This window comes from Garra rufa, chromosome 24 (assembly GCF_049309525.1).
Source record: "Garra rufa chromosome 24, GarRuf1.0, whole genome shotgun sequence".
Classification (NCBI taxonomy): Eukaryota; Metazoa; Chordata; class Actinopteri; order Cypriniformes; family Cyprinidae; genus Garra; species Garra rufa.
In genome coordinates, this window is record NC_133384.1 from 8,480,050 (window position 1) to 8,492,549 (window position 12,500).

The 12,500-nt window shown below is 36.7% G+C and overlaps 1 protein-coding gene across 1 annotated transcript in view; it reads left to right on the forward strand.

The window, feature by feature from the left end:
- The window catches only part of pard3aa (par-3 family cell polarity regulator alpha, a), a 233,055-nt gene that overhangs the window by 138,578 nt on the left and 81,977 nt on the right, over positions 1 to 12,500 (forward strand). Inside the window, exon 16 of the mRNA XM_073830324.1 lies at positions 8,515 to 8,653. Within this exon, the coding sequence (XP_073686425.1) occupies positions 8,515 to 8,653 (139 nt within the window). The remainder of the gene's footprint in view (positions 1 to 8,514; positions 8,654 to 12,500) is intronic.

Sequence of the window (12,500 nt, forward strand, 5' to 3'; positions counted from 1 at the left end):
CCTCTCCAGGTCACCGTACAAACGAGTCATTCGGGCTTAGAGCGATGTTTGCTGCCGCTTCAGTTCAGTGCTTTACATGACTGCCCCCTACTGATCATGTCTTTCCTATGTCATTGTATTTTCCGTGTTCCCTTGGAATACACCGGCGTCACGCGAGACCACTTTACTTCCCGCGCGCATTTTAAATGGCCAGATCTGTAGAACAACACCAGTCTACATTAATTGACACATTCTTAGGAAATAGTGGGTTCACAGCGAATTATCAGAACTACTTCAGTAAGACAGTAATATACTGATTTACCTAGAAACCTAAAGCTGCACTATGTATACATCACATATTAGCACAAAAACTTGATATTTTGAGGACTCAGTTGAAATGTCACATAATGTATCAATCGTACTTACAGGTTGTGGTTCGGAGACGATTGATAGTCCAAATGAAGATTAGAAGCCAAAGTAGAAAAACATAGACGTGGTCATACACAGGCTTGGGTTGAGCATAGGTAAACAGGTATACAGAGGTCAAGACACAAGAGCAATAGATAGATAATAGTCAATAGATCTAACAAGGGGCGAACAGAGTCTGAAACGGCAAGACGAAGGGTTAATACAAACAGGCGAGAGATCCAGGGCAGGTGGCAGACTAGATAAGATGAGAAAACCAGGCGGGGATTCAAGACACCGGTAAATAGACTAGGAACAAGGCTAAACAAGACTCAAGAAATCGCTCTGTACAGTTGCTAACACTACAAGCGTGTAAAACGCATTGGATACAGGTGAAAGTGCAGTCTGCGCAATGGAAGACGGGAAGTGTAGTCCAGGGTGAATGTCAAAGTCAATGTAATGGTGGCGAGCGGACGGAAGAACACAGGCAGGGTTCGTAACAGTGCTGCCCAGTTATGTATATCAGGCAGTTAACTCGTTAAGGCGATTCTGAGTCAACTTTTTCTTTTGAGAGACAATATCTTTATGTACTGTATAATGGACTTTTTTGATTAACAGCTTTGCAGACTGTTTACAATGAGGGATAGCTATGTTACAAACTGCAAAAACATATATTTTGAAAACCCATATGACCAGCTTTTTAAGTAATGTTTCAGTAAATAAGCAGTAACCAGTAAATAAATACTCTCTGCTTCAGTAATTTCATTAGCATTCTTATCAAACTCCGTCCCCATTACGAAGAACGGTGCATCTTGATTTTTTTTTAACTACTAAAATGCCTCCTGTGCATAAAAACAACCCATGTGGTTTGTGTCCGCATGACGTTCATGAGAGCTGACATCAGGAAGGAAGTGCCATGCTGGTTACAGAAAACCGTCCTGCTGAAATGAGGGTCTGATCGATTGTGTCTTGAGAGAGCTATCAATCAGCCTGACTGCTAAATTATGGTTTTATTAGCGTTGAGCCAGACTGCCGCTCCACGGGGCGACGCGGGGCGTGATGGGACGCATCCGCACGCGCCAGGCAATAAGAGAAGGACTTCTGGATCTGTACTTCATTAGTTTATTTACTCTCTTTGACATGAGCTCACAGTGACTTACTGATGTCATAACACTTTGACTGGGATTCATGAGGAGGACCGAAGCATCATGGGAAATGTAGTTTTGCGCCACGAAGAAATTGCAAATAGGAAAGGGTGGGTTTGTGTACAAGGGAGGTTTGTTTGACTGCAGGCGTCCAGGGAGCAGAAGCCCGGCTTCGAATGAAGACGCTCTCTCTGTAATCCACTTACAGCTCAGCAGGGAAACTCAATTGGTGCACCTGAGAAAGTAATTGATTGAATGAAAGGGCAGCGTACTAAAGCACAGTGGCATTGTGCAGATTGGGTGTCACGACAGCCACTCAATCGGACTCACTCACACTTCACAAGGTGAACAGAGACAGCTGTGTACAGGAAAGATCAGCGTAGCTTTTATTTGGTCTGTAAAAATGTCTTTTGAATGGCATTACATGAGTAGTACTATTACTACTAATGATAATAATATCAAAAACAGCACAAAATATAAACTATATTGATGTATTTTCACACTCTTTTGCTTGAGTGCTTTATCATGTGCCTGTATTTATTTAAAAGCACGTCCAGTATTCATGCACGGGTAACTAATGTTATCCAATCACAATAAAGGTCACTTACATAAAGAAGTCTGAAAGGTACAGTAGCCTTTTCAAAAAACAAAAAAACAAAAAAAAAAACAGCTTTTTCAGTGCTAAATGGTCAGTAAAAACTAAATTATGACATTTTAGGTGCAAGGAACCTTGACTAATGCTGTATAATATGTGGACAATAAAAGTGTAGAACTTGGCTCCTTTAACTAAAGCAGTTGTACCCATTCAGTGGCCTTATTCTCACCGCTGAGAGAATTAATTCACCCATTATGGGGACACATAATAAACTGTCACTGGCTCAAAAGCACAGTATTCACAGGGTAAATATGAGCAGTTCGACCCACAGCTGCACAGCCTCGGGTGCTTGTAGTCGTCATAATGCACTTGAAAAATAGGCTGAAAATATGTAGGAGAGGACAACAGATCTGCCATGGAGAGGGCTTCATCTTCTCTCCGTACAGCCGAGCAAATGAATGCTGGGAGAGAGAGAGAGAATGGGATTGGAGAGATGCGATAGAGAGGGCTAATGAGGCTGTCTGGGTCTCTAGAGAGAGCTGGACAGAGCAGAGGCTGCATGTGACAGCTTAAGACCTGTAATTACAGGCCGAGAGGGGGAGAGGGCCACTGGATTAAGACCTCATAAACAGCATCAGGAGCCCAGCCCAGCCTGGAAATGTGTGTATGTTATTATGTGTGTGTGTATCAGAAAAAGGATTAGAATGACTGTATGATGCTGCTATGTAGACAAGGAGATCCTCACTACAGTTCAAGGTCAGAGAGGATTTTCTCAAACATGTTTTAGTGTAAAATACAAATACAAGGTTAGGTATTAGAGCGAATTTATCTTTAAAAAGGCAATAATATAGGGATAGGTAGAATGATGGATTAATAGACGGATGGATAGGAAGAATGATGGTTAGATAGTATGATGGATGGATGGATGGGTAGAAAAATAGATAAAATGATGAGTGGATTGATGGATTAATTGAAGATGGATATATGGATGGATGGATGGATGGATGGATGGATGAACGAATGAATGAATGAACGAACGAACGAACGAACGAACAAACAAACGAACGAATGAACGAATGAATATATAGATGGATATGTAAAATGATCAGTGCATAGGTAGAAGGATGGGTAAAATGATGGATGGATTGATAGAAAAAAATTATGGATAGTATAATAGATGGATGATAGGTAAAACGATGGATGGATGGACGGATAGATGGATGATGGATGGACGGAAAGATGGAAGGATGGGCGGATGATTAGTATGATGAATGGATGGATGGGTGGATGGATGGATAGGTAGAATGATCAATGGATATATGGATAGATATGTAAAATGATTGGTCTATATGTAGAAGGATGGATAGATGAAGTATAGTTAAAATGATAGCTTGAAGGATGTATGTATAGGTAGAATGATAATAAGAACGATGAATGAATATATAAATGGATATGTAAAACGATGGGTGTATTGGTAGATGGATGGATGGATAGGTAGAATTATGGGTAGAATAATGGATATATGGATGGATATGTAAAATGATTGGTCTATACGTAGAAGGATGCATGGATGGGACGACAGGTAAATACTGGATGGATGGATGGATGGATGGATGATGGATGGATGGATGTATTGGAAGAACGATGGATAGATGCTTAGTATGATGGCTTGAGGGATGGATGTATAGGTGCAATGATAAGTAGAACGATGGATGAATGAATGGATATACAGTATCAATGGATATGTAAAAAGATGGGTGTATAGGTAGAAGGATGGATGGATGGAAGGATAGGTAAAAGGATGGATGTACAGATAAGAAGTATGATGGATAGTTAGATTGTTAGAATGATCAATAGATATATGGATGGATAAAAATAATCTGTAAAATAAATTGATTGGTAAAATAATTGGTCTATAGGTAGAAGGATGGATGGATGGAAGAATAGGTAAAATGATGGATGGATGGATGGATGGATGGATAGGAAGAATAATGGAAAGTTGGTTAGTATAATGCTTGATAGATGGATGTATAGATCGAATGATAGGTAGAATGATGGATAGATTGAAGAATGGATGAATGAATATATAGATAGATATATAAAATGATGGGTGTATAGGTAGAAAGGTGGATGATGGAAGGATAGGTAAATGATGGATGGATGGATGGATGGATGAATGAATGAATGAATGAATGGATGGATGGATGGATGGATGGTGGATAGGTAAAATGGATGGATCGGTGGATGGATAGATGATAGGTATAACGATGGATGGGCAGATAGGTAGAAAGAAATTAGTAAAAGAAAAGAAAAGAAATTAGTTCATCACAAAACATCGTCACAAAACATCATTGTTACAACTCAAACTTTACTATTGGTATTAATACTACTATTATTATTATTATTATTATTATTATTATTATTATTATTTATTTATTTTATTTATTTATTTTTATTATTATTATTTATTATTATTATTATTTTATTATTATAATTATTGATATTACTGTTACCATCATCACAAGATCATACTGTAATCACCATCCTTGGGATTATTGCTGTTATTATTATTATTATTATGATTACTGTTATTATTGATATTACTGTTACTGTCATCACAAAATATTAACTGTATCATCACTACCTTTGGTATTATAGTTGTTACTCCGATTTATGGCCATTTCTATTATTTTTGAACATGCTAATACTACCTATACTGCTACTACCACTTATACATTATTATTATTATTCAGATTGTCTTGTTCTCATTTCTCATTTATTATCATTGTTGTTGTTTTTTTTGTTGTTTTTTTTGTTGTTGTTAGTATAGTTTTTTGTTTGTTTTTGTTTTTTGTTGGTATTGTTTCTGTTGTTGTTGTTTCTGTTTCTGCATTTACCATGTATGTTTTTGCACTCCAAATAATAAAAAATAAAAATAAAAAAAATAAAATAAATAAAAATAAATTTGGAACCATTCTAAAAAAAAAGAAAGAAATTAGTAGTTGGAATTATGGATGGATGTGATGATGGAAGGATGGAAATATAGGTACTAGTACTGTACTAGTAGATGGATGGATGAGTAGGTAAAATAAAGGGGTGGCTTGATGGATGGATAGGTGGAATGACAGATGCAGGATAAACTAACCAAGCAGATGGTCAATCACAGCCTCGCAGGAAGATTTTTTTTTTTTAAATCCGCATATCTAATCCTGTTTGAGAAAGCACTAGATTAGGGGAGATTACGACTGGAGTAGGCAGAATAAATGGGTTCGTAATAACTGTTCACCTCCTTTCCCTTCCAAACACTGTGCTGTTAAAGATCTGTGTCTCCCACAAGCAGATCAGTTCAACCAATCATCCTCTATTTTCTTTAAGAAATCCTTCCCCATCCCCCTTTTATCTACCTCTCATTCTGTCACGACTGTCAGACTTCAACAAAGGTTCATAAAACAAATCCTGGTTTTGTAATGAAAAGCTCTTTGAGAAAAGTCAGGCTGAGCGGTTTATTGTCAGGCTGCCTGTGGCACTTGCGTCGGATGAAGTTGTAATTGCGTTGACCCCTTCTATGCGTGCTGTTTTATCAGGCCCGGCGAGATAAGTCAGCAGCTCTAGACTTCATTAAGCATCTCATCTATATTAAACAGTCTGGTAGTTTCCCATCCTGAATACAGCATTTGTTGTCCCCACCGCAGCGCCACAGACATCTTGAGCAGATTGAGTAAGATGTGCCTTGCGTGATGGGCATCCTGCTGTCCAGGATGAAACTAGATTCACAAAATTGTTTTTGCTTGCTATTGATCAGAAGACATCAGTCTTATTCATCCATAGGTCTCTGATATGTCTGGGAAAATCACACAGAGAGGATCCAAGTGCACCCTACTTACCTGATCGTTAACTAATCTCTCACACCCTGGCCTTCATCTCACCCTGAGGCCTTCGTTTACCAGCAACTCTGTCTCCACTCAAATTGACTCCTAGATGCTTGTATTTTCTCAGAACTGTCTATGTTTTTGATAGGTCACATAGTAATCCCTGTTATTATTACTCACACTTAGGTTACTAATATGCACAAACCCCTACCCTACAAGTGTTTACCCTTGTTGCATAATGTGTTCCATACCATTTGTGCTATGAACAAAATTTTGCAGCAGTTTTTCTAAGCTATTGGATTTATAATGTTTTCCTGTTGGACTATAAATCAATGGAAATGAATATAATGAAAGAGGGACCAGCATGAAAAAATTTAGCAACTATCAAGAAAACCCTACAGATAGAAAGACAGTCAAATGAATGGATGGATTGATGGATGAATGGGTAGGTAGAATGATGATGGATAAGTAGATGGATGGATAGAATGATAATGAATAAGTATATGGATGGATAGATGAATGAATAGGTAGAATAATGATGGATAAGTAGATGGATGGATGGATGGATATATGGATAGATGAATGGGTAGATGGATGGATGGGTAGAATGATAATGAATAAGTAGATAGATTGATGTATAGATGAATGGATAAATAGAATGATGATGAATAAGTGGATGGATGGATGGATGGATGAATGGATAGGTAAAAGGATGGATGATGGATGGATGGAAGATGGATAGGTAGAATGTTGATGGATAAGTGGATGGATGGATGGATGGATGGATGGGTGAACAGGTGGAATGATGATAAGTTGATGGATGGATGGATGGGTGGATGGAGTGATGATGTAAATGGATGGATGGATAGATTAATCGATAGGTAGAAGGATGGATGAATGGATGGATGAATGGATTGGTAGAATGATGGATAAGTTGATAGATGGAATGATGATAAATGAATAGATGGATGATACATCCATGAATGATGATGGATAAGTAGCTGGATGGATAGATGGATATGTAGAATGATGATGGATAGATGGATAAGTTGATGGGTAGATAGGTGGATATATGGATGGAGGGCTGGATGGGTGGATGGATGGATGGTTGATGAATGAATGGATAGATGATTGGATAAGTTGAATGATGATGGATAGATGGATATGTTGATGGATGAATGGATGGATGGATAGGCAGAATGATGATGAATCAGTAGATGGATGAATGGATGGATAGGTAGAATGATGTTGGATAAGTAAATGGATGGATGGATGGACGAATAGATAGGTAGAATGACGATGGATAAGTAAATGGATGGATGGATGGATGGATGGATAGGTAGAATGACGATGGATACATGGAAAGGTAATGGATTGATGGATGGAGAGAAAGATTATGGATAAGTAGTTGCATGGATAGATGAATAGGTAAAATAAAGGATAGATAGATAGATAGATAGATAGATAGATAGATAGATAGATAGATAGATAGATAGATAGATAGATAGATAGATAGATAGATAGATAGATAGATAGATAGATAGATAGATAGATAGATAGATAGATAGAGGGATTCAAATGGGACCTGAGTCATATCTAGAAATCAGGATATCATAGGAGTCTTGGTTGTTGGCTCTTTGGACTTGGGCCAGTAAGTAAATGCTTAGCAACTATCAAGAACACTCTAGCAACCACTTCACCACACGCTGAAGCACAAATACCTTGCTAGGTTGTAATGACCTAGCAACACCCTGGTCCACCATCAACACCTTATAGGTGAATGGGTAGAATGATGAATAGCTAAATTAATAGGTAGAACAATAGATGGATGCATTGTTGATTGGATGGACGAACAGATGGATGGATATGTGCATGAACTGGGCAAGCAAGAAAATGCTTGGCAGCTATCAAGACCATCCTAGCAACCACTTTACCACATGTTGAAACATGTGAAAAAAAATACCTTGCTGGGTTGTAAACCTTCCCATAGCTCCCTTGAAGCTTGTACAGAAAGGTCAGTCTTACACAGACCTTGGGCCTTGGTCTTCCTAGTTGCCAGAGCCCAGGTGGATAGAATGGTTGAAGTAATGCCGACACTCATTCTCAACATAGCCTCCTTTGGGAGAAAGTGCAACCTTCTTACAAGCAATATATGCCCATGGGGTAAGTGTAAAACGCTAAAGACATGAAAGCTCACAAAGGACTTACGATCAGACCACACTCACCAACAGCCTAATCAAAAGAGCACAGTAGCTCCTCTATTACCACTAGCGCCTGGGGATGAGATACTGAAGATGAACTCTACAAGCTGTGCAACAACTGTCTTTGTTGTTGAAAACTAGGGGGTTTAGAAATGCATTTATGTCACTTGTTCTGTGGTTTTCATCAAAACTTAGAGACAATTGTGCTTAAAGCAAGAACAACTATTTCATAAAGGGGCAAGAAAAGTAAAGCAGCTGAAAATGGAAAATAAGCTGGTATAAAAAACGTTTTTTGTTTTTTTTTTCTTTTTCCTTCCCAGGAGGCTCCAGGTAGCCCGCCTGTGCCTCTGAACTCCCCACAAGACGAACATGAGCGGCGGATTTCTCAGTCGCTGTATCCCGGAGAGAGCCTGGATGACAACCACACCCCACGACCCACCATGATGGGCAGAATGATGGGTAAGCTGATAAAAACACTCAAATGTTAGTCCTCAGATGGCCCTGGTGTATCATTTCTCACAAAAATGGTCAGAGCTTTCTCAAACCTGCTAACTTCAAACTTTTTTTGTTTGGTTCTGGAGTTTGTAAATGGCTTTTATCAGTCTGCTGGTGATTTCCAGTCTTGGTAGTATCCATTGTTGTTCAGTTGTTCTACAAGTAGAATGTGACAGTCGCCCCTCCTTCTCTGTGATTGAACGCCTGGGTAAGAGTGAAATTGATGAGCTTCACAAATATGCTGTGTTCCCATTGAAAACAACTGGGGTTCAAGCACTTAAAGCATTTAAGCATATAAGGAAAAAAACATTTTTGGCAAATCCATTCACCCATAGAATTACAATGTTTTTGAGTCCCTTTTAACTGTTATAGCAAACTGGCAACTGTGGTCCGATCTACTTACAAGTTTAAATGCTTGTTTAGAATGACCTGTCTTATGTGCTCACCACATTTCGTGAAGTTTTGAGTTTTCCTTTAAGCTTTATAGGATTTTGGGTAAATTTGGACAGGCCCCTTTTCTAAACGACCCCGTTGTAGCCTCCCAAAGGGTAAATTTGAATTTATTTTTGATAATTATTGACTTGGAGAGTCCAGAGAATTGTACTGTAGTGTTTTTTTTTTTTTTTTTTCAGAAAAAACCTAGGACTAATTTGCAAAAGTAGGTTTTTGACATCTTCTCGGTCATTTAACAAGCGATTTGATTGACAGCAGTGGTTCTAGAGACAAAGTTGTTGAGACAAATGTGGAGTTCTATCGTATGATGCAAATATCATGCAATGTACAACCATTTATGCCCTTAAAAAAAGTGATATTTCCCCTCAGTGGCAGGTTTCTTACACAATTCTCTCAGACATTTGGGGACGTGAGTCAAACAGGCCCACAGAGTTTCATTCTGATCGGCTTCTGTTAACCTTGCTTAATAGGTGCTCAAACTTTGTCGGGCAATAGTGGCCATGTTTTCTGAGATATGCAAACGTCCTTATAGACACTTGTGGCACTTTGGACCAATACCGTACGCACCAATTTTCATGTTGAAAGGACAAATGGTTTCACAGTTATAGCCATTTTTATTTGATTTTTTTATTCTTTAATAGCAGCTCTTACATAAGTGTTTTGAGTTTGGCAGAGATATCTCATTTAGTTCAGGACTTATAAGCATTTTACTAAAAGTGGCCCTGCCCCTTTCAGACGTTTTGCCAACCCTTTGCGATGGTAAGTCGAAAGTTCCAGAGAATCTTTCTGTGCTGGTTTGGTTCCAATCCAACGAAAAACCTAGTTCGCAAAAGTAGCTTTTTCAAAAAAAATGTGAAATACCCCAAAATTTTGCTAGGCACACCATCAAATCTGATTTGGTAGTTTAGTTCGTTGTAGCTCCCCCGTCAGATTGATTGGGGCGAGCCTTGGTCATATAGTAGGCAGTGTGAGTACTACCATCCCTCCAAGTTTCAAGTCTCTACGACTTACGGTTTGGTCTGCATGATCAGTTTTACGTAGAGATTGCTGGTCCGTGACCATTCTAACAATCGCAATAGGGTTTCAGCGCTACACGCTTGAATCGCTAAAAATATGCTAGCTTCAAGAAAAAAATACTTGGCCTTAAACAACTGAATGAGATGTCTTTGCGCTCATCTGTTTGCTTAAATCATCTGGTTTATGGTTTATTATTATTTAAAGAATCGGGTCAATTGATATGCCATTTGAAGGTTTCTTCCTGTCTATGTGGATGGTTCTTGGTCAAAATGTCTGCATATTAATAGTCATTTTAGTCATACACATCGCTGTCAGTATATGTCCTGACCTTCTGTTTCCATTTCCACCTGTTTCCACCTGACATATACGGTTTAAACGCACAGATGAATGAGCAGCTGGACACACGCAGGCTCAGCCCAGCCAGTCCCAGCATGCTCCTGTGGTTTTGTAAATGGGGGTTAATGTCATTTTCAAGGCCTGTGTCTCATCCAGCATGACTCTTTCAAGTCAGTCTTGATTTCTCTCAAAGTCAGCTCCGGTTGTAGTCCTGCCAGACAATTGGAATCGGCAGACCAATCCTTTCACCGTCATGCTTGTCATTTCACAATCGACTACTCAGTCTTGAACAATAAGCTCTTTAGTACCTGACGCAAACCCTCTTCTTCCTCCTCCTCATCCCCCTGCTTTTTCTTTCACCCCTCGTTTTCTTCTTCATCGTTCTGTTCTGACCTTGTCTGTGGTTTGACGATGAGTCAGTCAATGACGTCTCATTCTCCTCATAAGAGTTGCAATGTCAAAGGCTTCTGATGTCCGATTGCACTGGCTAAGCCCTCTATCTTTTTTAAAATTACTATATATATATATATATATATATATACCTTCCTTAACATCATAGTCGGAAAATGATGGGGGGGGGGGGGGGTAGTGATAGACTTTTAAATTATTATTATTATCATCATTGTTATTATTATTGTTAGTAGTAATAGTAACAACAAGTATTGACCACTATCAATACTACTACTAATACTACCACCACTTGTCATTTAATAAATACTGCTTTATTAATTAAAAGTAAAGATTATTTTTAAATCTTAATATTTATGTATTTATAATAATAATAATAATAATAATAATAATTATTATTATTATTATTATTATTATTATTATTATTATTACTACTACTACTACTACTACTGCAACAACAACCACTAGTCAGTTAATAAATACTATTTTATTAATTATATATTAATAATAAGAGAATATTTTCCACTCAAATATTAATAAGTAACAACAATAATAATTATATTAATATTAAATATGCATTGTTATTTAATTTAGTAACAATTCTATTGTTATTTTAATAATAATAATAATAATAATAATAATAATAATAACAATAATAATAATAATAATAATGAATATATTTTAAATAATATTAGGTATAATTTATATTTTTTATCAATAATAGAATATATTAATATATTAAAATCATTTATCAACATATTATTATTATTATTATTATTATTATTATTTAATAATAATAATAATAATACTAATATATTAATAATATTTAATTTATGAACATTACTATTATTTTACTAACATTTTATTTATTAGTATTATTAACATAATATTTATTATTATTATTATTATTATTATTATTATTATTATTATTATTATTATTATTATTATTAATATTACTACTAATAAAATTATGAATTATAAAAATATCAAATATAATTAATATTTATCATTAATAAAATAATAGTTTATTACTACAATACTACTATTGTTATTATTATTATTATTATTATTATTATTATTATTATTATTTTCATAATATTTATTTATTATTTCAATAATAATAATAATAATAATAATAATAATAATAATAATAATAATAATAATAATACATACATATGTTAAACATTAAGTATAATTGAATTCTGTCTTCCACCGTTTTTCTCTCTCTTTCTCTCTCGTTGTCTTCATTTCTCATTCTGTCCTAGTTGGTTTGCACAAATGTATGCATTGACACTTCCTTTCAAAAAGCGTGAGAGCGATTCTTCCCCAGCGCCATTGCGGAGAAACTTCTCAAAACGCAGCACTTCAGAGAGTTTAGCTGTACATCTTCTCCAGAGTAGAGTAAAAAGGCAAAAGTTTGAAAAAGTTTACGTGAGGGAAGATGGCACCCTTCAGCTGTTGTAGGCCTGACACATTGTCATCTATCTCATAAACTCGCCCCATGCTCCTGAGAATTGTTTCACCACTTGTCAGTCACTCGCATGACACGGTATTTTTGTTTGTAAAAACGTGAAGAATGCAACAATAGCACATCATG